Source organism: Trichechus manatus, unplaced genomic scaffold (genome assembly GCF_000243295.1).
Source record: "Trichechus manatus latirostris isolate Lorelei unplaced genomic scaffold, TriManLat1.0 scaffold00113, whole genome shotgun sequence".
Classification (NCBI taxonomy): Eukaryota; Metazoa; Chordata; class Mammalia; order Sirenia; family Trichechidae; genus Trichechus; species Trichechus manatus.
Genome location: NW_004444049.1, coordinates 8367219 through 8394132, shown reverse-complemented (window position 1 = coordinate 8394132; position 26914 = coordinate 8367219). Strand labels below are relative to the sequence as shown.

Here is a 26914-nt window from a genome sequence, read left to right as displayed (position 1 = left end):
GCTGTCGGGTGAATTCTGACTCATAGTGACCCCACATGACAGAGTATGAGAGTAGTACTGCCCCCCAGAGTTCTCTAGGCTGTAATCTTTACAGGAGCAGATCGCCAGGTCTTTCTTCCCCAGAGCCACTGGGTGGGTTCGAACTGCCAACCTTTTGGTTAGCAGCTGAAATGGTTAACCACTGTACCACCGGGGCCTAGGAAACCCTATGGAGCAGTTCTACCCTGCCCTATAGGGTCGCTAAGAGTCAGAATCAACTCCATGGCACACAACTAAAATCTGATAACCTTGCTGGGTTCCTCTATGAAAACAGGAGCATCTAGCAGGCAGAGGAGGAGCCCTGGTGGTGCAGTGGTTAAAGCCATCAACTGCTAACTGAAAGATCAGCGGTTCAAAACCACCAGCAGCTCTGCGGGAAGACAGACGTGGCAGTCTGTTTCCATAGGGATTTACAGCCTCAGAAACCCTATGGGGTCGCTATGAGTTGTAATCGATTCGACGGCAGTGGGTTTGGTGTTTTTGGTTTAGCAGGCTGAGGAAGGCGTGTGTGTGCTCATTTTGTGAGTCAATGAGGTTTACACTGACGCCAGATGTCCTTGGGCTTCTAGGATCTGTGGCTCAGGCCAGAACCAGAATGCAGACACCTGACAGTGTATGGTTCATCTCTTTATTGTTTCTCCTTTTATCAAAACTTGTTGCAGCTGGGGGCCAAGAGGATGTAAAAAAATTCCCACAAATATCCCCCCTCATCCCGTTAGTCCCCTACCCCCACCCCTACCCAGGGTTTCAGGCCGACCCTGGGCACACATGATCATTTCCCCCCACCCTCAGCCTTCTCCCAGCAATAAATACAGGTGACCATGATTCAATGAAACCACAATTGATTTCTCCATCTTGAACGCCCCCCCAAGGGGACAAGGAGGGGGCAAAAGAAGTTTAATGTCCATCCCCTCTTGAGGAATAGAAACTTCTTTCCCCCAAGGGGCAGGGGAGGGAGAACTGCCCCTGGCAGAACTACAAGCAGCTCTAGAAGGAACCAGAAGAGGAAAAGGGCGGGATGAGAGGGAAGAGGATCTTCTCCAGCGAACGCATTCCTTTGATCCATTCATCTTTACCAGGTTAGAATGGTCCCAGTGTATCAGTGGGGCATAAAAAGGGGAAGGCTGACAAGGAAGAACCAGGAGGAAGAAACAGAAGGAGGGAGAGCACTTTGGTGGGAAGGAAATGGGAAGGAGAAAAGAAGCCTAAACTCAACTTCCGAGAAATGGCATCACCACACAGAGGCATGAGTGAATAGGGTCTGGGGAAGGACACTCAGGGCCCCCCAAAGAAGGGAAAGAGGAGGGGAAGCAGGGGCCCTGTGGTCCCCAAGCCTTCACAGGTGATGTGCACCAGTAGGAGCAACAGGATGCTGGGGGATGAAGGGAAAGGTTTGGTGTCAATGGAGTGGGAGAGGTCAGATCACAAGAGGAATTAGGAGCCCAGGGACAGTGCTCTCATCCTGCCCAGACGCTGGCAGAATCTGGGTGACGGGATAAGAAAGGTAAAGTCTGGGGAAGGTCAAACTCCAAGGCAGAAGGAAGAGTAACCATCACAGCACCACTTCCCCAACCTGGAACATCCCTTGGGTTATCGGAGGTGAATGCTCCAGTCAGATGCCACGTTGACGCCAGGCTTGCGCACCACCAGCACAGAGGTCTCAGGATCATGTTGGAAGGACAGGCGGCTTTCAGGAGATTCTGGGGGAGAACGAACAAAGAGGGCCATGGTCAGAGCAACTGCGTGGCCAGTCAGCTGCCCGGCAATCCTGCAGGTTTCCCACAGACAAGGCTGCCCTCAACCCTACTCTGCTTCCCCACTTTCTCCACCCCCAAGATCAGCCCACTCACGCACCTTTTGTCTGGAGTACCACGGCTGCTGGCTTTCCAGCCCCTATTATCACCACCCGCTCAATCCAGATTGGCGTCTCAAAGTGGCCTTTGGGGTCTGCTGAGCTGGAAGGGGCAAAGGCAGATGCCCGTCAGAGGGAACGATGTCAGAGCAGAAGGAAGAGACTGAAGCAAGGTCAGGACGCGAAGGAAGAGGCCAGTGAACTGTGAACATCCCGAGGCCTGGCCCCCCTTCCAGAGGTTGCCAAGGAAGAATGGGTACCCCATTACCTAGAAACAAGGGTGTTGCCAGAGAATGAGAATCGACGCAGCAAGAACTCCTGGCGAGTCTGATAGTTGAATGTGTGTCCATCATCCAGGAAGAGCTCTCCTTGGGCCGTACCCTGGGCAGAAAGGGGAACAGGTGAGAGCCTGAGCCCAAGAGGGAGCCAGGGGTACAGCCCCAAAAGACCGAGTCCCAGGAAGGTAGGCAGATGGCTAAGGAGGCTTCCTGCCTAGGAATTCACCTGGGGACTGAGTGCAACAAAGAGAGTAATGGGGTCCTCCTTCATACAGTCTGAAGAACGCCGCACTCGCATCCACCGAGGCACGACTGTCCCTCCACGCTGGAACACAGGGATCTAGGGCAAGAGCAATGCTGGGATGGAGTCAACCCCCTGTCCAACCTTGGGCCTTCAGTGTCTTTTGCTCTCACCCACCTGTGCCCACTTAGGTACTGGACCCCAAAGCTCATGCTCTCCCCCCTCTGGAAACCTACAGGCAGATGGAGCTGGTAAAGGGGCCAGGCATACTCACACTGCTTAGAGTCACAGGCAGATAAAGAGTCTGGGGACCATGATGCTTCTGGTAGCTCTGAACATCATACCACACCTGTGGGCACCAGAAGAAAGATGATACTGGGTCACTCAGTGCAGAGGGGCCTCCATCCTGTTTGCCCCCTTTGGCTTCTACCATCTTTCCCCACCCTACTCTTCCTGAACTTACCTCCCCTTGGCCAGGCAGATAGACCTGCACGCCATGGGCTCCAGCTTCAGCTACAGGGTGAACCAGCAATGCATCACCTAAAACACACCAGGACAGGATGAGCTCTGAATGGAGGAGATCAGTTCCCAGACCAGGGAACACCAAGGCACATTGTACCACCAGCCTCCTTCCCTGGGTAACCACAGTCATATCTCCACAAGTGCTCACTTCTTCTCAGCCCTATCCCAACCCACCACCAGCTGTCCTCCTCATTTCTCACCAAGCAGGAACTGATCATCTATACTGAAGGTGGTCACATCCTGAGGATACAGCACCCACAGGGGTCTAGGAAGGAAGCAAGACAAGAAAGGAAGAGACTTGCTGTTTTGTCAAAAGTCAAAGATGCTCCCCCAAGAACTGGCAATAAGAACAGCACAGGGTTGGACCCAGAAGCTCGCAGCCAGACAGCCCAGCCTGGTTTCAGACCTCAGCTATACAGCGCAACCTTGGCCTAGTCATTTTAACTTCCTAACTCTTTTGTGCCCTCTTCAAGCTCCTCTGCACAGCTGCCTTCCATTGGCCTCCTCCCACACTGCATTACCCTTCTCTGTAAGACCCTCCAGGTTCATGAATGGAGGGGATCATTTATTTTTCTCTCCAAATTCATATCCCACCTTTCCCTCTCATTCCTTACGCCTGAGACACACTGGCTTTTTTCTATTCCTGGAACACAACAAACTCATTTCCACTTCAGTATTTTTGTACTTGCTATCTCCTCTGCTTGGAACATTCTTCCACTAGATCACAAAAGTCTACCTCACTCTCAACACCCAGGTCTCAGCTCACACGGTCTGCTTCTCAGAGACCTTTTGTGACCACCTAATCCCGTTACCCAGTTTTATGTTCTTCAAAGAACTTATCACTGTTTGCAATTTTCTTATGTATATGTTTGTTTATGAGCTTCCTCACTAGAATGTAAGTTCCACAAGGGTAGGATGCTTGTCTGCCTTCTTTTAGGCTCTGGGGACGCAGTGATTAATAACGCCTAGCACGGGGTAAGCACTCCATAAATGTTTACTGCTATTAATTCATCCTCTTTAGTCTCCCCTTCACCCTTGACCTTGAAATCAGATTTACAAGGCCCTGGTGAGTGAAGAAACAAGCCTAGAGATGGAGCTTAGTCCCCAGTGTGCCAAGCCAGCTCAGCCCACTCCACACAGACGCAATCGATTGCCTCACCTCATGATAGGAACCCCTTCACGATGCGCCTGATAGAAGACAGTGTACCAGAAGGGCAGCAAGGAATACCGCTGGCGCAGGGCATCTCGAATGACATCATGGTACTGAGACGGTAACAGCCATGGCTCTCGACGCCCAGTGTCCAAGTGGGCATGTGCCCGGAAGAATGGCTGGTAGGCACCCATCTGGTACCAGCGCACAAGCAGCTCTGGCTCTGGGTTTTTGAAGAAGCCGCCCACATCCGCTGGGAGAGGGAAGGAAGGAAGCAAGTTGGAAAAGAGGGTGAAGGAGGGATGCTGCCTGAGGAGCTTCCCACAGCACCATCCCGCACTCTCGGCTCTCTCTGCTCATGCACAGGCCTTGAGCCCTCCACCTTGCCCATCTCCCACCAAACCAACACACCAAATTCCTCCCTCTCTCACCCCCACAGAAGGAAAGTCCCACCAGCCCCATGCTGAGACACATAGGGACAGAGATCTTCAAATGGTCCCATTCAGCAGTATTGTCCCCTGTCCACACAGCTCCTGAGAAAGACCAGAGAGAAAGAGCTTGTAAATGGTGGAAGGGCTGACCTCCCTGACCTGTGGCATCTGCCCTGGGACCTCCAGGACCCTGCTGAACCCCAAGAACACTTGAATGGGCCTGGACCTCCCACTCCCTGGCTCCCCCTACAGTGCACAGCTGGGAGGATGCAGTGTGCCACTCTCAGTGGACTGCGGTGTGGGTGGACGCACCCAAGGCCCACAGCTCCTCTGATCTGGCTTTCACACCCATCTACCACAGGTCTAGTCTCCCAAATCTTACCAAAGCGCTGGGAGCCAGCGAAGAAAGCCCTGCTCAGGACGAAGGGGCGTTCTATGCCCCCAGAGCGCAGCGTCAGCCCATCAGCAGTTGCCATGTGCTGGGTGGGAGAGAGGAGAGGAGGGACAGTGAGAACCAAAGCCAGCTGTTGTCTGCGGCAAGTTCCCTGGCCCTCAGTCTCTGGGCATAGGCTTCCCTCTTTCTGTCAAACCTCCTCTCCCAGCCCCTTACCACGTAGAAGCCATAGATGTTATGTACATCCCGGTGCTCCCAACCTCCATAATGCTGGGCGTCCTTGAGCATGGTGACCTCGGGCCCATTGAAGACAGACGGTTCATTCATGTCATTCCAGACAAAGAGGTTGGGAGCTGAGCCCTGGGAACACAAGGCAGAAAACGGGGACAGAAGTACAGAGAGGACGAAGAAGACAAACAGTGTCAGAGCAGAGAGCTCCTAGGGATCTAAAAAGATCCATTTCTCAATGCCCTCCCAGGATCACTGAAGACCCCCTGAACATTAGAGACAACCAACCAAAGCAGGGTCACCAAGCAGAGTGACGGGCTCAGGGAGGCAGGGAGAGAAAGACAGATGCAGGGAGGGTAGAGGATGAGTCCCAGTCCTTCCCTACCTCATAATTGTCGAAGTTGAACATGTTAGCCCACCAGGCCCTCATCGTGGGATTAGTGAAGTCAGGGTAGCCAGCTGAGCCTGGGAGAGAGTAAAGGTGGCTGTCAACCCTAAGGGGCAAAACAGCCATCACTCTACCTCCCTGGTCCCCCAACAGCTTCTCCCTGGATTTCGGGCCTGCCTACCTGGCCAGCACCAGCCCTCATAGTCAGAGCCGTCCCGGGTTTTAACATACAGCCCCTGGTTCCGCAGCTCTTCATGTACCCGGTACCCAGAGTCCACCTTGATGTGGGGGTCCACAATGGTCACCAGCTGAGGGCAAGGCACATGGGTGGTCAGAGTACTCCAGGGCTCTCATGCCTCAGCCGCACCCAGAGAAGACTGGCGATGCCACAGCCTCTCACCTTCCGCCTCTTGGAGGCCAGCCGCTCGAGCATGGTGAGGGGCTGGGGGAAGCGGCTGGGGTCCCAGGTGAAATACCGCTTGCCATCAGCATGTTCAATGTCCAGCCAGATGACATCGCAGGGCAGGTTGTGGTCATCAAAGCCCTGATCCACTTCCAGCACATCAGCCTCGTCCCGGTAGTTCCAGCGGCTCTGGTGGTAGCCGAGGGAGAAGAGCGGGGGCAATGCCTGGGTCCCTGCAGGTTCAGTGAGTGATGGGGTCACAATGGGGGTTGGACCCAACCTGAGGTCAATCGGGACACCCAGAAATGGAGGGAGGCTCGTAAACTAGAAGGAGGCTGAGGGGCTACGGAACAGGTCAGGGCACAGCACTTCTGAAAATGCAGAGAGCCACCCCTCCCAAGAGGCCTCTGGTTGGCACAGTGGGGACACCAAGTACCTGTAAGACTAGCGTACTGCCGGAAGACGTCCATGACAGAGGGCCCGAGCAGCAGGAACACATCAATGATGCCACTCTCCGACATCCAGCGGACATCTGTCTGAGGAGTCTCCCCAGAGCCCTGCAGATAGTCCAGCATCTTCCCAAACAGCGTCTGTACAGAAGACCAGCAAGAGGTCCCACAGCTGCCCTCTCACTCCCAACCCAAGAACGAAAGCAGCGATCTCCTCCTCAGAGCCCTCACACAGCTGGTTCCTGCAAGTCATTTTGCTTTGCGATCAAATGTCACCTCTTCAGTGAGACTTTGTCTGACACTGTCTATAGCAGCCCCACCCCGCCCCCAACACAAGACTGTGTAATTTCTTTCTTAGTTAGCACTATGGTGTTGCTATGTGCCACTTAGTCAATTCTGACTCATAGTGACCGTACAGGACAGAATAGAACTGTCCTATAGGGTTATCTAGGCTGTAATCTTTACAGGAGCAGATCACCAGGTCTTTTCTCCCATGGTCAGCTGGTTGGTTCAAACTGTCAGCCTTCTGGTTAGCAGCTGAGCACTTAACCATTGCACCACCAGGGCTCCTTAGCACTTACCACCTCCGAAATCATCTTGCTTTCTTTGCTAGCTGTCTTGCTCCTATATCCCCAGCACCTGGAAAAGTGCCTAGCACTTAACATGCACTCAAAAAAATGTCCTGAATAATCAAGGTGTCCCCTCAGTCCAGAAAGGAAACGCCTTCACCTGAGTATGTGTCTTTTGGGAGTAACTGGGGAACTCAAATGCTCCTCCGGAGGCCCAGGGCCCCTTCCCTCACCCAATCTCCAAACAGGCTACACCCCAGCCTCTTCAAAACTAATGCCCCTAGTATGCATACTTGTCTCAAGGCCTAGAAGACTCCCTCCCTCATTTTTCCAGATGCCTTGTGCTCTCACCTTCCCTGCGGTATTGGAGGAGATGTCAACCCAGGTCTCGGCGGCATTGAGCCAGAAGATGCCCAGGTCCCGCTGAGGGTTGTGCGCCAGGAGCACAGGCACAGACCCATACAGGGCCATGGGATTGTACAACTCGTACTGGAACACATCCAAATTGTAGAGGCGATATGGCTCCCCACCCCTGCAGGCGGATAGGCAGACCTGGGTTAATGACTGGCCCTGGGCTGCAGCACATGCAACTCCACCCGACAGGCACAGGTGTGGGCCAAAAACTGGTCTCTCTGCTCTTTCTCAAAGAAGACTTTTTTGATTACCAAAGGTGATCTGGGCACAGGAAGTGATCCCTGCTGGACTGGGGTATCTGCACGCACATCCTCACACAGCCTCTGACTTTTCCCCCCTCTCTCCTCCCATATCCAGATGTCACCATGGGACTCACTCAGTGACCTTCAGCCTCAGACTGTCCGCATGCTCTGGGAGCCCATACACATGCTCCATTCCTGGCAGAGAAAAGTCCAAACCCACAGACGTAGGCCCTGGAAGGAAAGTAGAGGACAAGCTCAAGAGCGTCTGCTTGGCAAGGCCTCCCTGCGGCCCTGCCCCAGACTTGCCCAGCCTCTCACCATACGGCTTGCTGTCAGAGTGAGTTTTGAATGTTTCCTCCCAGGTTCCTGGCTCATCTTTCTCTGCCTTCTCCTGGGTCTCCTCTGGCTGTAAAGAGGAAAGAGGATCACTACCCAATCATATACCAGTTCTCTCATATCCCCCTCCCGTTTTCTAAATCCCACCCCTGATAGCAAGACTAAACTCAGGTTTCTTGTCGGCCTTCCCCTCTGGCCTCCCAGCCAGCCCTGTCCTACAACCGCCAGTCCCCTGACTTGCCTTGTCGCCATCTCCAGGTGTTTCCTCGGGCTGGGCTCCATTGCCCTCAGCTGGGTCTTTTGATCCTTGCCTGGAAGGTAGGAGAGCTGTCTGCTCCAATCCAGAGGGGGCAGGGATGAGGGGCTAGTGGAAGGAGGAGTGGGGGAATAGAGAGCCAAGGGTCCAAAGGAATGAAGGCATTGGAGGAAGGGACTAAATGTTAAAGCATGAAGAGGGACCCCCAGTGAGCAGGTGAGTGTGCCAAGAACGGGGAGAGAAATGAAAAAGGGAAATGAGGAGTAAATGCCACTGGGAGGCCCAACTGCAGACAGGCCCAAGTCGCCAGCCTCTGCCAGCATCCCAGCAGAGACAAGCAGGATGGTTCAGGGGCCTGGGGATGCCAGTCCTGGCTCTGATGCCTCCACTGAGACTCTGGCTCCAACTGCCCTCTCGGGCCTCAGCTTCCTGGCCTGACACAAGAGTTCTACAAGGCGAGTGGGTCATACCAGGGTCTACAAATACACATAGGGACTCAAACAAGAGGTTCTGCCAAAGAACACTTTCAAGGGCAGCTGGCAAGCAGCTCTACTCAGAGCCTCAGATGCACCCCAGCCGAGAGCCAGGCAGCCTCTCCACCCCTTGGCAAAGCAAGAGGATCCCTCCGTTCCTTGAGGACTTCCAATATTTCATCTTCCTTCTCCCAGGGAGGCTACCAGCCAGGGGAACAGGGCCCAGAGGCCCTAATAGCACATAGCTGGGAATGAGAGTGAGCGAAGGGCAGGGTAGGAGGGGATCTGGGCGACTTCCCCTGAGGGCCAGAGCAAAGGGCAGGTGAGGGCAGAGGAACAGATACAGTACCAGTGGCCATGGATTTACCTAGAGAAAAGGTTCTTGATCTTATCCCATACGCTACCGAGCGTGACACTAACTTTATCCGAGAAACTGGGGCAGGAGGAGATGGGTAGGGAAGGGGAAAAGGAGGCACAAAACCAACACAAAAACAGAAACATAAAAGTGAGTTTCAGTCGACAAACTTCCAGAGATGGGGGAAAACAGAAACCAAAAAATAAAACAAAAAAGCATGAAAATAAATCTGGGAAATGTGATGATGTGAGAAGGGGAAGAGGGAGAGGCAGGCCTAGGCAGGCCTCCCAGAGGTGGTGCCCAGGGTACTGCTCAGGGACAAAAGTGACTGCCTCCTGGTCTTGTACAGGAAATGGAGAAACTGACCCAGGTCTGGTTCCTCCCGTCCCCGACAGACAGGTTCTTCCAGCCCCTAACCCCTACCTGGCTATCCTGCCACCCTGCCTCCTCCCAGGAACCCAGTGCCAGACCCCACGGCATCCCTAGACTCTTCCACATGAAGTTCCCTGAAGCTGAAACCCCTGTACTCACGAGACCCTGGGGGCCCTCTGGTGTTCAAAGTGCATGAGTCCTCGAGCATTAACACTGAGCAATAGGCTGCGGTCCTCCAGCAGGTCAAGACGGAACGGTCGTGCTGTCAAGATGATTTTATAGGGCCCCTCAGCCACCGTCAGCTCCACACTATTGTCATCACGGCCAGAGACAGAAAGCCTAAGAAAGAGGTGGAAACCTCTTGTATGAGTCCCAGTGTATCTGTAGATCTACACCTCAAGAGTCCAGACCACTCTTGGCCCTTTATACTTCCTACCTGTGCCATATACAAATATCAGCTCCAGGCAGATTATGCCTTAATATTCAAAAATGAAAGCTTTAGGAGAAAATATAAACAATATTTTTCTGACCTTAACGTACAGAAGAGTTATTTATACACAACACATGAAACGCTAACTATAAAAGTAAAAGATCGACACGTTTGACTACCTTCAAATTAAGAATTTCTATTCATCAACAGATACTTTTAGGGTCATCAGAAGCAAGCAAAGTTTGAGAAAGGGTCAGAGTCTAGAGGAGCCTAAGGAGACACGACAACTAAATGTAACGTGGTGTCCTGGATGACATCAGGTAACAGAAAAAAGATACTAAGCAAAAACTAAGAAAAATTGAATAAAGTACGGACTTTAGTTAATAATAATGTAATAATTCATTGTTGTTGTTGTTAGGTGCCGTCGAGTCGGCTCCAACTCATAGCAACCCTATGTACAACAAAACAAAACGCTGCCCTGGTCTTACACCATCCTCACAATCATTGTTATGCTTGAGCCCACTGTTGCAGCCACTGTGTCAACTCACCTCGTTGAAGATCTTCCTCTTTTTCGCTGACCCTCTACTTTACCAAGCATGATGTCCTTCTCCAGAGACTGGTCTCTCCTGATAACACTTCCAAAGAATGTGAGATGAAGTCTCACAATCCTTGCTTTTAGTGAGTATTCTGGCTGTACTTCCTCCAAGACAGATTTGTTCCTTCTTCTGGAGGTCCATGGTATATTCACTATTCTTCACCAACACCACAATTCAAAGACATTAGTTCTTCTTTGGGCTTCCTTATTCATTGCCCAGCTTTCACATGCACGTGAGGCAACTGAAAATACCATGGCTTGGATCAGGTGCACCTTAGTCCTTAAAGTAACATCTTTGTCTTTTAACACTTTAAAGAGGTCTTTTGCAGCATATCCGCCTAATGCAATATGTTATTTGATTTCTTGGCTGCTGCTTCCCTGGCATTGATCGTGGATCCAAGTAAAACTAAACCCTTGACAACTTCAATATTTTCTCCATTTATCATGATGTTGCTTATAGGTTCAGTTGTGAGGATTTTTTGTTCTCTTTATGTTGAGATGCAATCCAGACTGAAGGCTGTGGTCTTTGATCTTCACAGTAAGCGCTTCAAGTCCTCTTTGCTTTCAGCAAAGTTGTGTCACCTGCATATCACAGGCTGTTAATGAGTCTGCCTCCAATTCTGATGCGCATTCTTCTTCATATAGTCCAGCTTCTCGGATTACTTAATTACTTAATTAATCCAGCATACATATTGAATAAATATGGTGAAAACATACAGCCCTGACACACACCTTTCCTGACTTTAAACTACGCAGTATCCCCTTGTTATGTTCAAATGACTGTCTCTTGGTCTATGTACAGGTTCCACATAAGCATGAGCACAATTAAGTGTTCTAGAATTCCCATTCTTTGCAATGTTATCCATAATTTGTTACTATCTACACAGTCGATGCCTTTGCATAGTTAATAAAAGACAGGAAAACAACTTTCTGGTATTCTCTGCTTCCAGCCAAGATCCATCTAACATCAGCAATGATATCCCTTGTTCCACATCCTCTTCTGAATCCGGCTTTAATTTCTGGCAGTTCCCTATCAATGTACTGCTGCAACTGTTTTTGAATTATCTTTAGCAAAATTTTACTTGCATGTGATATTAATGATACTGTTTGATGATTTCCTCATTCTGTTGGATCACCTTTCTTTGGAATGGGCACAAATATGGATCTCTTCCAGTCGGTTGGCCAGGCAGCTGTCTTCCAAATTTCTTAGCATGGATGAGTGCTTCCAGCATTGTATCCATTTGTTGAAACATTTCAAGTGGTATTCTGTCAATTCCTAAAGCCTTGTTTTCACCAATACTTTCAGTGCAGCTTGGACTTCTTTCTTCAATACCACTGGTTCTAGATCATATGCTACCTCCTGAAATGGTTGAATGTCAACCAATTCTTTTTGGTATAGTGACTCTGTGTATTCCTTCCATCTTCTTTTGATGCTTCCTGCATCGTTTAATATTTTCCCTGTAGAATCCTTCAATACTGCAACTCGAGGCTTGAATTTTTTCTTCAGTTCTTTCAGCTTGAGAAATGCAGAGTGTGTTCTTCCCTTTTAGTTTTCTAACTGCAGGGTCTTTGCACATTTCATTACAATACTTTGTCTTCTCGAGCTGCCCTTTGACTTCATCATTTCTTCCATTCACTTTAGCTACTCTGTGTTCAAGAGCAAGTTTCAGAGTCTCTTGTGACATCCATTTTGGTCTTTTCTTTCTTTCTTGTCTTTTTGATGACCTGTTGCTTTCTTCATGTATGATGTCCTTGATGTCATCCCACAACTGGTCTGGTCTTAGGTCATTAGTGTTCAGTGCATCAAAGCTTTACTCCATCCATGTCATTAAGGTCGACTCTACTTTGAGGAAGCAGCTCTTCCCTAGTCGTATTCTGAGCGCCTTCCAATCTAAAGAACTCATCTTCCCGCACTGTATCAGTCAATGTTCAACTGCTATTCATAGGTTTTCACTGGCCAATTTTTTTTTAGAAGTAGACCGCCAGGTCCTTCTTCCTAGTCTATCAATCTGGAAACTCTGCTAAAACCTGTCCAGAATGGGTAACCCTACTTGTATTTGAAATACCAATAGCATAGCTTCCAGCATCACAGCAACACACAAGCCACCACAGAACAACAAACTGAGACAAGTGGTGGAAAAAAGAAAAAATAATTCGTTAGATGTAAAAAATGTACCACAGTAATGTTCATAATAGAGGAAACTGAGTGCAGGGTATACAGGAAATCTCAATATTCTCACAACTTTTCTATAAATCAAAAAATACTCTAAAATCAAAAGTTCTTTTTTTCCCCCTGAAAGACACCATTATAAAAACAAAAAAATAAGTTACAAGCTGGAAAAAGTTATCTACAACTAAATAATAAAAAATTAGTATCAAGACTATTTAATGAATTCTTAAAAATCATTAAGGACATCCTAAAAGAAAAATGGGCTGCACCTTCTTCCTTTGCTGCTTCCCTCCCTCTATTTTATCTCAGATATTCAGAATAGGATTACTCAAATTCTTGCATCATGACAAACTGTCATCACTGTTTCATGCATAGCTCTCCATTAAGTACATAATTTAGAAAATAGTATAATAAGCACCTATAAACCCTTTGTGAACTACCTTTTTACAGAATAATAAACCAGAATGACACATAAACCTACAAAGAGACGGTCAATCTTACCAAACTGGGAAACACAACCAAGCCAAGACCACCATGAGATACCATTTTATACTAATTCTACTGACAAAAATTACATCCAACAGTACCAAGTGCTGATCAATGAGACCTCTTAAATATTGCTGGAGGAAGTCTCAATTGATGTGGCCACCTTGGCATTATCTTGGAAAGTTGATCAATCATTCCTATGTACTACAACGCTACAGTTCCTCTCCTAGCTATCACCAAAGAGAAAATCCTACACAGGTACAACAGGAGACGTGTACAAGAATGTTCATGGCACTATTTCAGATAGTAAAAGACTGGAATCAACCCAAATGTCTATTAACATGGAAAGGGATAAATAAGCTGGGGTATATTCAAACAACATAATATACAGCAGTAAAAATGAATGATAGCCAAGTGTATAGAGATCAAAGTTTATTAGTGGTTACCAGGGGTGGGCAGAAGGCAGGGGGAAAGAAAGACTCAATGCTTAGAGGACACTGAACTTCTGTTACCATAAAAACCCATTGCCATTGAGTCGATTCTGACTCAGTGACCCTATAAACAGAGTAGAACTGCCCCATAGTGTTTCCAAGGCTGTAAATCTTTACAGAAGGAGACTGCCACATCTTTCTCCCACAAGTGGCTGGAAGGTTTGAACTGCTGACCTTTTGGTTAGCAGTTGAGTGCTTTAACCACTGCCACTACCAGGCCTCCTGAGCTTCTGTTAAGGGTGATAATATAATTTGGAGCGGATCAGGATGATGATTGAACATGACGAACATAATTAACCTCACTGAACTGTACATGTGAAGGTTGTTGAAATGTCAAATGTTTTGTTACATATATATTTACCAAAATAAACGAACAAAAATTAATCAACTAGAGGTACATATAAAGAGTTAAATAAAGTTATATGAAAAAAGGAAATCCCAGAAGATCACATTATTAGAATACTCTCTATAAAATTCAAAACCATGTAATTTATTGCTAAGGCATATATATACACGCATGTATAAATGTGTACACACACAATAAGACTGTTAAGAACAAAGAAGTGAGGGAATGATAAACTTCAGAATAACGATCACCTCTGGGGGAGTCGGGGGTACAGGATGGTGAGGAGTATATGGCTGAGTTGAGTGGAGGATTTATAGGTGCTTATTATACTATTTTCTAAATTATGTACTTAATGGAGAGCTATGCATGAAACAGTGATGACAGTTTGTCATGATGCAAGAATTTGAGTAATCCTATTCTGAATATCTGAGATAAAATAGAGGGAGGGAAGCAGCAAAGGAAGAAGGTGCGGAGAGTCTAATAAGGCTCCGTGTGGAGAAGGAAAAAACCAAGGAGATCTATATTACTGGAGGGCAAGAACTGTGCCTTGTTTACTTCCTCTTGTACTGCCAGCACCTAGCCCCGGCCCGGCACAGAAGAGGAAGCAACACCTGACTGAATGAAAATATAGGATGAAAGAGAAAGTAAGTCAAACAGAGAAAGAAGTGAAGAAAGGATGAGGAGAGTGGTGAGATCCTAGTCAGGTATTACTCCAAGGTGGGAAAGAAAGTCAGCCACTGAAAAAAGGTTCATCAGGAAGGAGGTGGAAATGTTTCTCAGGAGACATTTACCGCGCTGTAGGGGGATCAGCCACCAACACGTCTGGCACACGGTATCGGGGCCGCCTGGGCTCCAGCTCATCGATCCGGATCCGAGTCATGTTCTTTTGAAGCCCCTGGAGCTCCAGCACCAGCAACACCTGTGGGGGCCAGAGGTTTGGATTTGGAGCAAAGAGAGAGGCTACACCACGAAATGCCCTCTGAACTCATCCCTTCCAGAGGGGTCTCCTTCTCAGAACCTTTCCCCAAAGGGAACTGAAATCTGAGTTCCTCACAAAGTAAAAGTCCCAAGATTAGGCTGGGGCAGGATCCTGGCTACAGGGTTCCCCTTCCCAAATTACCCCTCAACCACTTCCCAACTCCCACCAGGACTCTTCTTTGTCTCTCCTGACCTTGGTGACCTCATTGATCAGATGGACCGTGAGGGCATCAGGACCAAGCTGCAGAGAGTCTAACAAGGCTCGGTATGGAGAGAGGCCTGGCCGTATGCTTCGCTGCCGCCTGCCAAGGGGAATAGTCCAAAAATAAGGCGAGAAGACATATCCCAGTGTCTCTGGGCCCCTCTTATCACCTACAGTGTCCCCAGGTCACTCCATCTGCCATAGACACCTCCCACATTACCCTACCTGCCATCCCACCCTCCCAGAAATATCATACTTGCAGAAGGAACTCTCTTCACAAGTCTTAAAGTTGCTTCTATCCACAGCAAGGGTAATTCCCAGGCAGACCCCTAAGCAAGCCAGTACCAAACCTGGCCAAGACCTGAGGAGAAAAAAGAACAAAGATATAACAGTCAGCACAGGGTCAGGAAGGGCGCCACCTTCAGCGGGAAAGGCCTCTTCCTGCCACAGTCCTAGAAGACAGCTCAGGAAAAAGGGGAGAAAGATGGAGTCCCATCAAACAGGAAAGAAGTCCGAGTGGACATGGGGTTAAGGGGCAAGCCTGAGGGGCAGGCTCTCACAGCTTCCCTTCAAAAGACAGAGGAAGTGGACAAAGGATCTTTGGCCTTCAGAGGCCCTAGTATTGATGCTGGTTACATCAGCCTCTCAGAGGAAAGGAGCAGTAACAACAACTCCCTGGGGAAGTGGTGGTACCATGTGTGTGGGACAGAAAAACAAAGCAAGCATGTTGTTCTACTGGCAAGGCATCCGTGGAGCTACAGAGTTAGAAAGTTAAAGATGCCCCCTCAGCTAGCCTGCCAGTCACATTTCCAAGGCATCTTGCTCCTCTGATCTCCACTCCTTTATCTTCAAAAGGATCACCACCATCACTACCTAAGTCTGAGAAGAAAAACAATATTGAGCTCTAACAGACCTCCAGAGGTCTAGCTACCTGCTTTACAGCCCTACTTCTCAACTCTGCCTGTAGTTTCTAAAAGGATCAATGTCTGGCTCATGCCCTCTCAAAAGGCATGAATTCTGATTTAACTGTTCTGAAGTGGAGCCTGGTCATCAGCTTTTTTTAAAAGCTCCCTAAACAATTCTAAGGAGCAATCAGGGTTCAGAACCACTTCTTTACATGTACTATTTCATTGAATCCTCTTTTTCCTTTCCTTCGTTGTTTTCTTGGTGAGTGTAGGGTTAGATTTTTTCCTCAGATGAGAAAATTGAGGCATAGAAGGATAAATAATTCATCCAAGATCGAACAGCTAGTAAGGGGTGAGACCGAGATGGAACCTAGCTCTGCCTGACTCCAGGAACCATGTACTTAACTATGATGCACAATACAGCACACCAAATACTGACAGGATGTACTGGGCTTGCCACACTAAGGACCAGTGCCCCAAGGTTATCGAAAACTATCACTTTCCCAACATGCTATCAAATGACAGACCAAGGACTAATAAAAAATGAAAACAAAAAATAGCTGTCATCGATTCGACTCCAGCCCATAGCAACCTCATGTGTGTCAGAGTAGTTGTGTTCCATAGGGTTTTCAATGCCGGATTTCTTGGAAGTAGATTGCCAGCCCTCGGTTTAAAGGATATATTCATCCATTCTGAATAAAATCCAAGACAAGAGTTTTCAAACTTTAGTTTCTCTTAAGAATCACCTGCATGCTTATTAGAGAAAAGTGGAGTACAGAACTCAAATTCTAGTAAAAAGACCAGACTTAATAGTCTGACAGAGACTAGAAGAACCCCAGAAAGCATGGCTCCTGGACTCTCTGTCAACCCAGAACTAAAACCATTCCTGAGGCCAACTCTTCAAAGATTCGACTCGACTATGGGAGGTAAAATGATACTCGTTAAGAGTGTGCTTCTTACTAAAACCATTCCCCAGGCCAACTCTTCAGACAGGGATTGGACTGGACTGTGGGACATAAAGTGATACTCGTTGAGGAGTGTGCCTCTTAGCTCAAGTAGATACAAGAGACTAAACGGGCAGCTTCTGGCCGGAGGTGAGATGGGAAGGTAGACAGTGTTAGGAGCTGGCTGAATGGACGTGGGGAATCAGGAGTGGAAAGGAGGAGTGTGCTGTCACAGCATGGGGAGAGCAATTGCAGTCACATAACAATGTATGGGTAAATTTCTGTATGGTTAAAAAAAAAAAAAAAAGAGTGTGCTTCTTAGCTCAAGTAGATACATGAGACTAAATGGGCTGCTCCTGTCCGGAGGTGAGATGAGAAGGCAGAAGGTCAGGAGGTGGTTGAATGCACATGGGAAATCAGAGGTGGAAAGGAGTGTGCTGTCACAGTACAGGGAGAGTAATTAGGGTCACAAAACAATGTATGTATAAATTTTTGTATTGGAGACTAACTTGAATTGTAAACTTTCACTTAAAAAAAAAAAAGAATCACCTGCATGCTTATTAAATGAAGATTCCAGAGCCGCAGGAATCTGCACTATAAATATGCCCTCCCAGTGACTCTGATGTAGGTAGTCAGGGGCAGCTCCAAACAGGAAAAACAAAAACAAAAAACAAGTTTCTTCTAAGCAGTAGAACTTTGCAACCTGCTAATTGGGTAACTAAGAGTAGATACACATTATATCCAGTGCTAGCCTCAATACCTGATTGACAAAAACCAAACCAAACCCACTGCCGTCAAGTCAATTCGGACTCATAGCAACCCTGTAGGACAGAGTAGAAATGCCCCATGGGGTTTGCTAGGCTGTAAATCTTTACGGAAGCAGACTACCACATCTTTCTCCCACAGAGCGGCTGGTGGGTTCAAACCCTTGTGGTTAGCAGCCAAGCACTTAACCACTGTGTGATGAGGGTTCCCTATCCGCTTGATAGCTAACTGTAAAGAAAATCACCAGAAACACAGAACACAGTAAGCCCTCCAGTTCCAGGAGAATATGCAAAGCAAATACTCCAGACCAAGCCAGCTAGGAAAGTGAGGAAAACACTAGGCATGGTGGTATAAGAGGCCAAGCAGAAATAAGCACTAGCAAAACATGCAGAAGGAATGCTACCAGGAAACCCAACAAAGCATGTGGTTTAATCAGACACTGAGAAATGACTGTAGCAGGCATGCTGGGCCATTGACCCCATGTCCACCTGCCCAAGGCAGCAGTAATTACTACTGTGAGTTAAATACCCTATTTGCACAATCTATAAAATGGGTTTGGAAATGCCAATGGGGACAGGATTTCTAAGAAATCTTCCAAATATGACCTGTTGGAAGACCCTAGGAACTCAGGAATTCCCTGAACACCCCGAGCAAGAGGTGGTCACAAGTAAAAGTCAGGACTGAGCCGCAGGGCAAGTGCACCCGTTTATCGTTTCACATCACAGTCTCCCAGAGAGCTGAGTTTATGATCCACTCTTTCTTCATTGCGGCCGACACGACTCTCCCAACTCCAGTACATCCGTTAGGTCCCAGTAAACATTTTGTGGTGCTGGTGATGGGATTCAAATCTTTTCTTCGGTAATACAAACTCGAGAGTGCGGAACAAACCATTCAAGTACATGTTGTGTTTCAGCAACATCATCCAGGCAGAGTGTGAACTTACTGGATCCTGCCCCGGCCGTGCCCAACGACCGTGGACATCGAATAAACTAGGACTGGTGTCCACGCGAAAAAGACAAGGGCAGGGCAGGGTCCGGGGCTCGTCGGATGGGGCGGGGGGGCAACAAGAGTGGTGCAGACGGAACTGCCAGACGCGGGCTGAGGGCCGGCAGGGCAGCCGGCTGCGTTCCCGGAGACCAGGCGCATCTCGTCCCCCGCCCCAACGGCCCCGCGCACTGCAGGCAGGAGGCGGCAGCATTGGCCGCCGTGAGTCGCCAGGAGAAGGCGGCGGCTGAGAGTGGCCAAGGCAAGGCTGAGCGCACAGCTACGGCCTTCTTGAGCCGCCAGGCTGAAGCGGGGACTCCAAGAAGCAAGGGCTCCCAGCGCCGCGCGGATGTACCGCGGGGCGGCTAGGGGCGCCTGAGGCCGCCTTCAGGACAAAGGACCCTCGCGAGGCCGGAGGTGGCAAAGTCTCAGGAGGACAGACATGAAGGAGAGCTATGGGGTTTGGGGGGCTGATGGGGTCCCGGGCGCGTCCCCGGATTCCGGGCTCCTCACCAACTCCTACGCGCCGCCACTGCCGCTACCGCCGCCATCTTGTGCCGGGTTTGCTCTTTGACCCAGTCCTCCCTTTCCCTTGCCCGCTCGGAGCCACGTATCTTAGTGCCCGCCCCTTCCGGCCTTCTGATTGGTCCGGCCAGAGCAGCGCCCCTTGGCTGTCGCACTGGCGGAGTGCGCACTCTAAATGCTGGGCGGGGGCAGGGGCGGAGCTTGAGGCCGGGGGCGGGGTTGTCCAGAGCTACGCGCGCTGTCCAACTTTGCCGACTCTAAGCATCAGACAGAGGCGCTGGACTGTTTTTCTCAACTCGGCAAATTTTATTTAGAAAAAACGGTAGGGGAGGTAAAATGTGACAGCGCTCTTTGGACCAAGCACTTAGAAGAGAGACCTCCACGTTTACGGAGCAATCTAGCCCTTTATCTCTCTCACTGCTCAACCTCCCTCGGCTCTGGAGCATGAAAAAGGCTATGTCCCCTGCCGAAGGAGGGTGGCCGGTGAAGGCGCCTGGAAACGGCCGGAGAAAAGGCCCAGGCGGTCAATGTTGCGGTGGAGGACACTATGCAGCACAGCCAGATGGGGTCCCCCGTCACCCCCACCCTCCCTAGAGAAGTCCCGGATGAAGCGGCCCCGCTCTGACTGGAAGATGAATTTCTGGGGCAAGGGCCCATGCTCCCGGAGGAAGCCCCAGACGCTAAGCAGCAACAGGCGCACCTCAAATGGTGCCAGTTGGCTAAATACCTCGTGCATGTTGCCCAGGGCTGGTGGTAGGAGGCTCCCCTCGGCCATGACAGCCACCAGGGTGCAGGATGCCTCCAGCTGCCAGGGGGAGTGGGCTGTATCGGGATGGCGAGAGGCTTCCCAATGGCCCAAGAGGGCGGCCAGCAAGCCCCGCAGTAGCACTGAGCAGTAGCACAGGGCTGGGGGAGCAGCTGCCACCAGCTTTAACAGCTCAAAGAGCAGGGGCTGTTCCCGGAAGCGCCGGCCAATGCGGAGATCCCGCTCCACGGTGGCTCGGGCATGTTCCTCCGGGGGCCAGGCCAGCTCAGCACCAGCTGCGTCAGGACACACACTCTCCACCAGGGTCACGGCCACTGCTTTGGCTGCCTCCGGACTCAGGGTGGGGCCCCCCCAGAAGTCCCCACATTTGGTGCCCCCAGGGGCACTACAGCAGTGCACCAGGAGGCTCAGGAGGCTCTGAGTATTATAGATAACTTCCTGCTGATTATGTGACTGGACAACCTTGGGAGGTTTTAGGCCACTACCGATGACTCCAGCATGGAAAACTGACCAAATCCCTCCAGGACCAGGCACAGCTGCAGTGTGCCGTCGGTTAGTGTCCAACAGGGAGGCAGAGGCCAAAGGAGCCGAGACCACTGAGAGAGTCTCATTGTCCTCATCCACTTCCCCTCCAAACAGCTCTGTGTTGCCCCGATGTAAGGCTCCTTCAACTAGCAGCTGCAGGACAGCCTTGAGCCCGGCTGGGGAGGTCTGAGAGAGGCGAGTGAGAAGCTGGGTGGCCAAGGCCACACCTGGAGGCCCGTGCAGCCTCAGGGAGGCAAAGAAGTGATGCACCCCAGCTCTCACCAGGCCCAGGAGTTGGGAGGAGGATAGGCCTTCTGGAGGGAAGGGACAAATGGCCAACAGGGAGGCAGCAGCTTCAGCTACTTCCTCCTCAGGATGTAGCAGGAGAGGAGCCAGGTCAGACAGATGGGCTGAGGCCGACTCCCCAAACCGGGCCCCTAGGGCTGCAGGGCCCTCACCACCCTGCTGTTCCCACCCCACCAGCAGTGCCAAGTTGCGCAGGAATCGGGCTGTGAAGGGAGGCTGCAAAGTCCCTGCGTGCACCCGAGCCAGGCAGCTTCGGAAGGCCAGGGGCAGGAGGCCAGAGAGACTGACTACCAGCCCTGCATATAACTGGGTGGCCAAACTCAACTCTTCAGGGCTCTGGGCCCGGCTCAGTAAATGGCCCAAGGCCTCAGGTCCACAGCTAGGCCGGGTATAGACGGAAAGCAGGCCCAGGAGCTGATGCTGCCAGAGGAAGCGCTTTCGTTCCAGTCGTAAAGTCTCTCCACAAAGCTCTCCAACATGGTTTCTTAGTGCATCTAAAAAGGGCACAGGGCGGGGGGGTGGGGGTGGGCCCAGCACCCCCTCCCCCGGAGACCCTCCTCGATGATGCACCAGTTTTTGCAGGTGCAGCAGCAGCAGCTGGATCAGCCGGTCACAGGCCTCGCGCACAGTGTCTGGCACAGCCAGGCCCTGGGTGGTGATGACAGAGGCAGGCATGGCTGTGTCCACCAGGAACTGCAGCAGGCGGTAGGCACCTGCCCCAGAGGCCTGGCTCACCAGGTGCACGGCCAGGTTCAGCATGTTGTCCAGTTCTTCTCGGGGGAATCCCTGCAGGTGCTGTTGCAGCTGGCTCAGCACAGCCGGGGGCTTGAGGCAATCTACCAGCTCTCCCGAGACTGTGCCCAGCAAAGCTGGTGACATGACTGCCAGCTGCAGGAGGAAGGGAACTGTAGCCTGAAGGGAAGGGTCTCCACTCCGACCCCCAGTACCCCCTGCCAGGCTATCATGGAACATTCGCAGAAGCTCCCGTCGGATGCTATCTCCATGGCGGGAGGCCAGGTGCCCTAGGATACCTACAACTGAGGCGATCTTGGGCACCCGTTTCTCCCCAGGGATGGCAGGAGATCCAGGGAAGGAGTCTGTAGAGGCGGTCTGAGAAGCGCTTCCACCACTCCCAGCAGTTCCACCTCCAGCCCCACTGTGGACACAGAAGTCCTTGAGGCCACAGGAGAGGACTCGGGAGATGATGGTGCCAGGAAAAGAGGAGCCAATATGTGCAACGACCCAGTCGAAGTGAGGGGAATGCTGGACAGAGGTATCCAGCAAGGCATCTACGCAGGCGTCTGGACAGCTGCCAATGAGAGCTGAGAGGCACTGCACATAAATGTCCATTAATGTGCGTGTGGCCCGACAGCCCATCCACAGCTGCAGCAGTTCATTGAGAGAGCCAGTAGCATGGGGCACACGCTGGTGCTGGCCCGAGTAAGTGCTGCTCAGTTGCCCCATGAGGTCAATGGACCACGCGCTAATCACAGGCGCCCAGGCCTTCGGGTTGGCCCGGATAAATTCGGACAGCACCTGCTGTACCTCCTGCACCACGTCCTCTAGACCAGGTCCCCCAGCAGGGACATGGGAGGACGGGGGCGGGCGGAGGTGAGGTGGGCCAGTCACAGGGCTTTCATCCAGGGAGGCCAGATGGGCCCGGACACTCTCATCAAAGACGCCTCGCAAATGGTCGAGCACAGCAGCCCGAGCAGGTGGCAAAGAGCGGAGCAGGAGAAGACCACAGCGAGCATGTTCCCTGGCCGAGAGCTGGTGGCCCAGAACGGGGTCTACACCAGTAAGAAAAGCCTTGATTTCCTGTGACAGCTCCTGAGCACTATAAGGAAGCAAGAGAAGAATGTTGTGAGATGCTGGGCAAATTATGTTCCCTTTCTAGGCCTCAGTTTCTTTCTACGTAAAATAGGGGTAATAACTGTACCTCCCTCATAAGATCATGTTCACACAAGTTCACCTAGTCCACACTAATCACTCAATAAATGCTATTTTTTTCAATAACACCAACACTAGATAACAGCATGTGTCAGATACTCCTTTAAGTACTTTATATATATTATCTCAATCCTGACAACAACCCAGCGAGGAAGGTACTATTATGATCCCATTTTACAGACAAAGAAACAGGTTAAATAATCACACTATAAGCTCCAAGAGGGTAGGAACTATTTCTGCGCTCTTCAGCAATGAATCACCTTCTACTGAGGTGCCTGTCATATGGGAAGTGCTCAATAAATATTTTTGAGTTGAATAAGTATATTTTGTATTTCCATAACATTTGTTTTAAAAAAACACCTTTCCACCTTTACCTCACTACCACCACCCCCATAAGACAAACACCCCTGGATTCTGCTTCTAACAGAAAGAAAACAGAGAGCTTTAACTTACACCTTACTCAGGCCTCCCCCTCCTAACACCTGTTTCTTCCCATATTATGCAAGCATTCTAACCACCCTCCACTTAGACTCCACTGCATCAACAACCTACCCAGCACCCTCAATGTGTCAGGGCACAGACAGGATAGTGCCTTTCAACACTTCCCCTCCCAAAACGTATGAGTTCAGTCCTAAGAGATCCACAAGCCAACATTATATGAGAGCAAGCAAAATCCTCTTCCTCTAACTGCCTTTTCTGCCAAAAAAGACAGCATCCTCTAGGGGCTGACAGGACTCTGACAGTGTCATTCCTCTCAAGTTCCTCCAAAGAACGCTAAGGTAAGGGGTGTGTCTCTGTTCAAGTGCAATGGAAATGCTAGAAGGAAACATTTGGTGGGTTTTGGGTCCAAGGTTTTCAGGGCGTCTCCATGAAGTCAGGGCCCTGGGTGCCCTCGGTTCTAAAAGGGGCAGGGCAGCTGGGTTCCTAAGAGTTCTCATATCCTCGACTCTTGGGACAGCAAGGCCGAGGTCTCGGGTACCTAGGCACTGGGTCTAGGGGGAGGCAGGATAGAGGTCTTGCGAAAACGGGACCTGGAGCCCTAAGTTTTTGTGAGGCAGTCCCTAATATCTGGGAAGACCCGATCAGGGATCCCTGAGAACCCTGACGCGAGTTCTCAAGGTAAAATCCGGATCTCTGCCGAGGAGGCTGGGGATCGGCGCGGGACAGCATGGCGGGGGAAGATGACAGGAGCTCTGACTACCTGAGCGGCGCGGGACCGTGGGTGGCCGGGGTGGGCCCGGGAGGCCCTGGGGCCCCGGGAGGGTCACACAACGCGGACATCCCGGAGCCCGAGCCCAACTCCGAGGCGGGAGCAGCGGAGCACAGGCGGCGCATGCGCGGTGACGGGAAACCCAGAAGGAATCCGCGACGCGGCCTCTCAGAAAAACTAATCCGGCGATGCTGGTGATCCTCAAATATTGGTTCCGGCCTGCATCGGGGTCCGGGAGGAGAGCTGCGGCGATGACAACGTGAAACCGATCAGCCCGCAACTCAACCGCTTTTTTTCCGGACTAAAGCTAGCTGGGACCATTCACAGTCGGATTTAATTATTTTTCCTAAAGCAAAAAATACAAGATATTCAATCACAAGCTTTTAGAAAACGAAGCACTAGGAAACATTTTAATTAATAAATTGTGACAATGTAAAAACCAGCTAAAGAGAGAGATGGGAAGGGGGAAAGCGGAAAAGAGACTGAAAGAAAGGAGAGACAATGAATAAGAGAAGAGAAAAAGGAAAAAGAGGGAGGGAGAGGGAGCCCGAAATAAATTGGGCCAACCAGACTGAAGGTGTTTTCGCAGTCCGGGATAAGTACATCTTTCTACCAGTTTCAATTGTCTAGGCTTTGCTTTCTCCCCAACCTCCCAGCACAGGGTACTTACCTGGCAGAGAGGCACCTTAGCAACTATATAATGAGCTAGTACTCTCATTAAGAGCTCCCACTCGAACCAGTCTACCTAGATTAAGTTCCACTATTCTAGTTACTAAGCCGTGTGCTTTACTTAACCTCTCTGTGCCTGTTTCCTCATCTGGAAATGAGGGTGCTAATAGTACCTAAATAGTACAGGTACCTCACAGTGTTATTGAGAAAACTGAAACGAGATAGTATGTTCCCTGTATAGCACTTAAAGCAGCCCTGGTGGAGCAGTGGTGGTTAAGAGCTATGGCTGCTAACCAAAAGGTTGGCAGTTTGAATCCACCAGCTGTTCCTTGGAAACCCTATGGGGCAGTTCTGCCCTGTCCTATAGGGTGGCTATGAGTTGGAATCGACTTGACTGCAGTGGATTTGGTTTTTGGTTATAGCACTTAGAGAAGTGCCTGCAATGGTAGGCACTTTATGAGCCTTAGCTATTTTATTTGTTGAATAAACACCAGAAAATAAGCTTTTTGACAGCAAGAACTTTGTCTATTAGGTTAAAAGCTATATCCTCATCACTTACAACACTGTCTGCCTAGCATGTGGTAGGTTCTCTGTCAACAGTTGTTGAATGAATGAAAGAAAATGGCAGAGACCAGTAAGTTCTGAGGTCTGTAGTAACCAGAAGGCTTACTCCCCTCACTGAAAGTGTGAGTTAGAATAACACTAGATGGTAGGTACTGAAGACATTTTTATGTTTGTGCTTTGAAAGTTAAATCCACTGAGCTTCTGTTAAGGGTTATGGAACAATCTGGAAATGGGTACTGGTGATGATTGCACAACATGATGAACACATTGTCACTCTATTGTACATGTGAAGAATGTTGAAATGGCAAGTGCTTTGCTACATGTATATTTACCACAATTTTTTTAAAAAAAGCTAAACCCACTGAACTGCTGTTGAGAGTGTTGGAAAATTTTGAAAATGAATAATGGTGATGGTTACACATGATGAAAACAATGTCACTGAATTGTGCATGTAAAAAATGTTGAAATGGCAATTTTTTGTTATATCTATCATCTATCTCGCAATTTTTTAAAAAAGCTAAACCATTAATTATGGTTCTTTATTCATAAATTTTAGAAGCTCAATCACAATGTATATCATTTACTACCTACTAGCAAGCACTGTTACAAATTATGTTTACTACTGTCATGGATTGAATTGTGTTCCCCCAAAATATCTGTCGACTTGATTAGGTCGTGATTCCTAGTATTATATGATTGTCTACCATTTTATCATCTGATGTGATTTCCCTATGTGTTGTAAATTCTATCACTATGATGTAATAAGATGGATTAGCAGCAGTTATATTGATGAGATCTACAAGATTAAATAGTGTCTTAAGCCAATCTCTTTTGAGATATAAAAGAGAGAAGAGAGCAGAGATACAGGGGGACTTCATACCACCAAGAAAGCAGTGCTGGCAACAGAGCACGTCTTTTGGACCTGAGGTTCCTGTGCTGAGATGCTCCCAGACCAAGGGAAGATTGATGACAAGGACCTTCCTCCAGAGGCAACAGAGAGAGAAAGCCTTCCCCTGGAGCTGACACCCTGAATTTGGACTTGCAGCCTACTAGACTGTGGGAGAATAAATTTCTCTTTGTTAAAGCCATCAACTTGTGGTATTTCTGTTATAGCAGCACTAGATAATTAAGACAATTACCTACTAGCAGTAAATATAAGAGACAATTTCTACTCCTAGCTCTGCCTCAAACGTGGACCCAACACTTTCCTTGTTTGGGCCTCACTTTTTGATCTGTAAAAAGGCTTTTGAACCAGATGAGTTCTTCCAGCTATGAGACTATTACGTAGTTCTTGTTCTTAAGGATTTCACACTTTAAGGCTACTTGTTTTGGAGTTATGGATTGTTAGGGATTGAATCATGTCCCCCAAAAATATGTTGCAAATCTTAACCTCTATCCCTGTGGTTATAATCACATTTGGGAATGGGTTGTCTTTGTTATGTTAATGAGACCGGATTTGAGATATAAAAGAGATTAAACAAGGAAGCAAGAGAAGCAGACATGGGGAAAGATAGATGACAAGCCACATGAAGATCACCCAGGAGCAGAAGCTCAAAAGAGACAAGGACCTTCCTCCAAAGACAACAGAGAGAAAAAGCCTTCCCCTAGAGCTGGCACCCTGAATTTGGACTTCTAGCCTCCTAACTGTGAGAACATAAATTTCTGTTGTTAAAGCCACCCACTTGTGGTATTTCTGTTATAGCAGTACTAG

General features: G+C 49.5%; 2 protein-coding genes across 4 annotated transcripts; both read right to left on the bottom strand.

Moving 5' to 3' along the window:
* Nucleotides 1-653: 653 nt before the first annotated feature.
* Nucleotides 654-19353, bottom strand: GANAB (glucosidase II alpha subunit). 3 transcript variants are annotated; one of them, XM_004383842.2, is made up of 25 exons: nt 19202-19347; nt 15347-15451; nt 15082-15190; nt 14702-14829; nt 9552-9731; nt 9033-9098; nt 8178-8247; nt 7919-8006; nt 7735-7831; nt 7296-7476; nt 6363-6516; nt 5924-6159; nt 5705-5831; nt 5521-5600; nt 5124-5267; nt 4896-4992; nt 4514-4615; nt 4092-4335; nt 3133-3197; nt 2874-2950; nt 2685-2759; nt 2396-2509; nt 2160-2272; nt 1894-1994; nt 654-1739 (listed from the first exon to the last, which is right to left on the bottom strand). In XM_004383842.2, exons 1-25 carry the CDS (start codon nt 19237-19239, stop codon nt 1630-1632), a joined length of 2901 nt encoding a protein of 966 aa, XP_004383899.1. In that variant the 5' UTR covers nt 19240-19347; the 3' UTR covers nt 654-1629. The 3 variants fall into 3 exon arrangements, with proteins under 3 accessions (XP_004383899.1, XP_004383900.1, XP_004383902.1); XM_004383843.2 differs by lacking the exon at nt 9033-9098; XM_004383845.2 differs by lacking the exons at nt 9033-9098; nt 15082-15190 and having other exon boundaries at nt 19202-19353.
* A 146-nt stretch (nt 19354-19499) lies between these two features.
* On the bottom strand, nt 19500-24174 carry INTS5 (integrator complex subunit 5). The gene is made up of 2 exons (XM_004383841.3): nt 23962-24174; nt 19500-22647 (listed from the first exon to the last, which is right to left on the bottom strand). The coding sequence occupies exons 1-2, from the start codon at nt 24093-24095 to the stop codon at nt 19668-19670; spliced, it is 3114 nt and encodes a 1037-aa protein (XP_004383898.2). The 5' UTR covers nt 24096-24174; the 3' UTR covers nt 19500-19667.
* Between the last annotated feature and the right edge of the window lie 2740 nt (nt 24175-26914).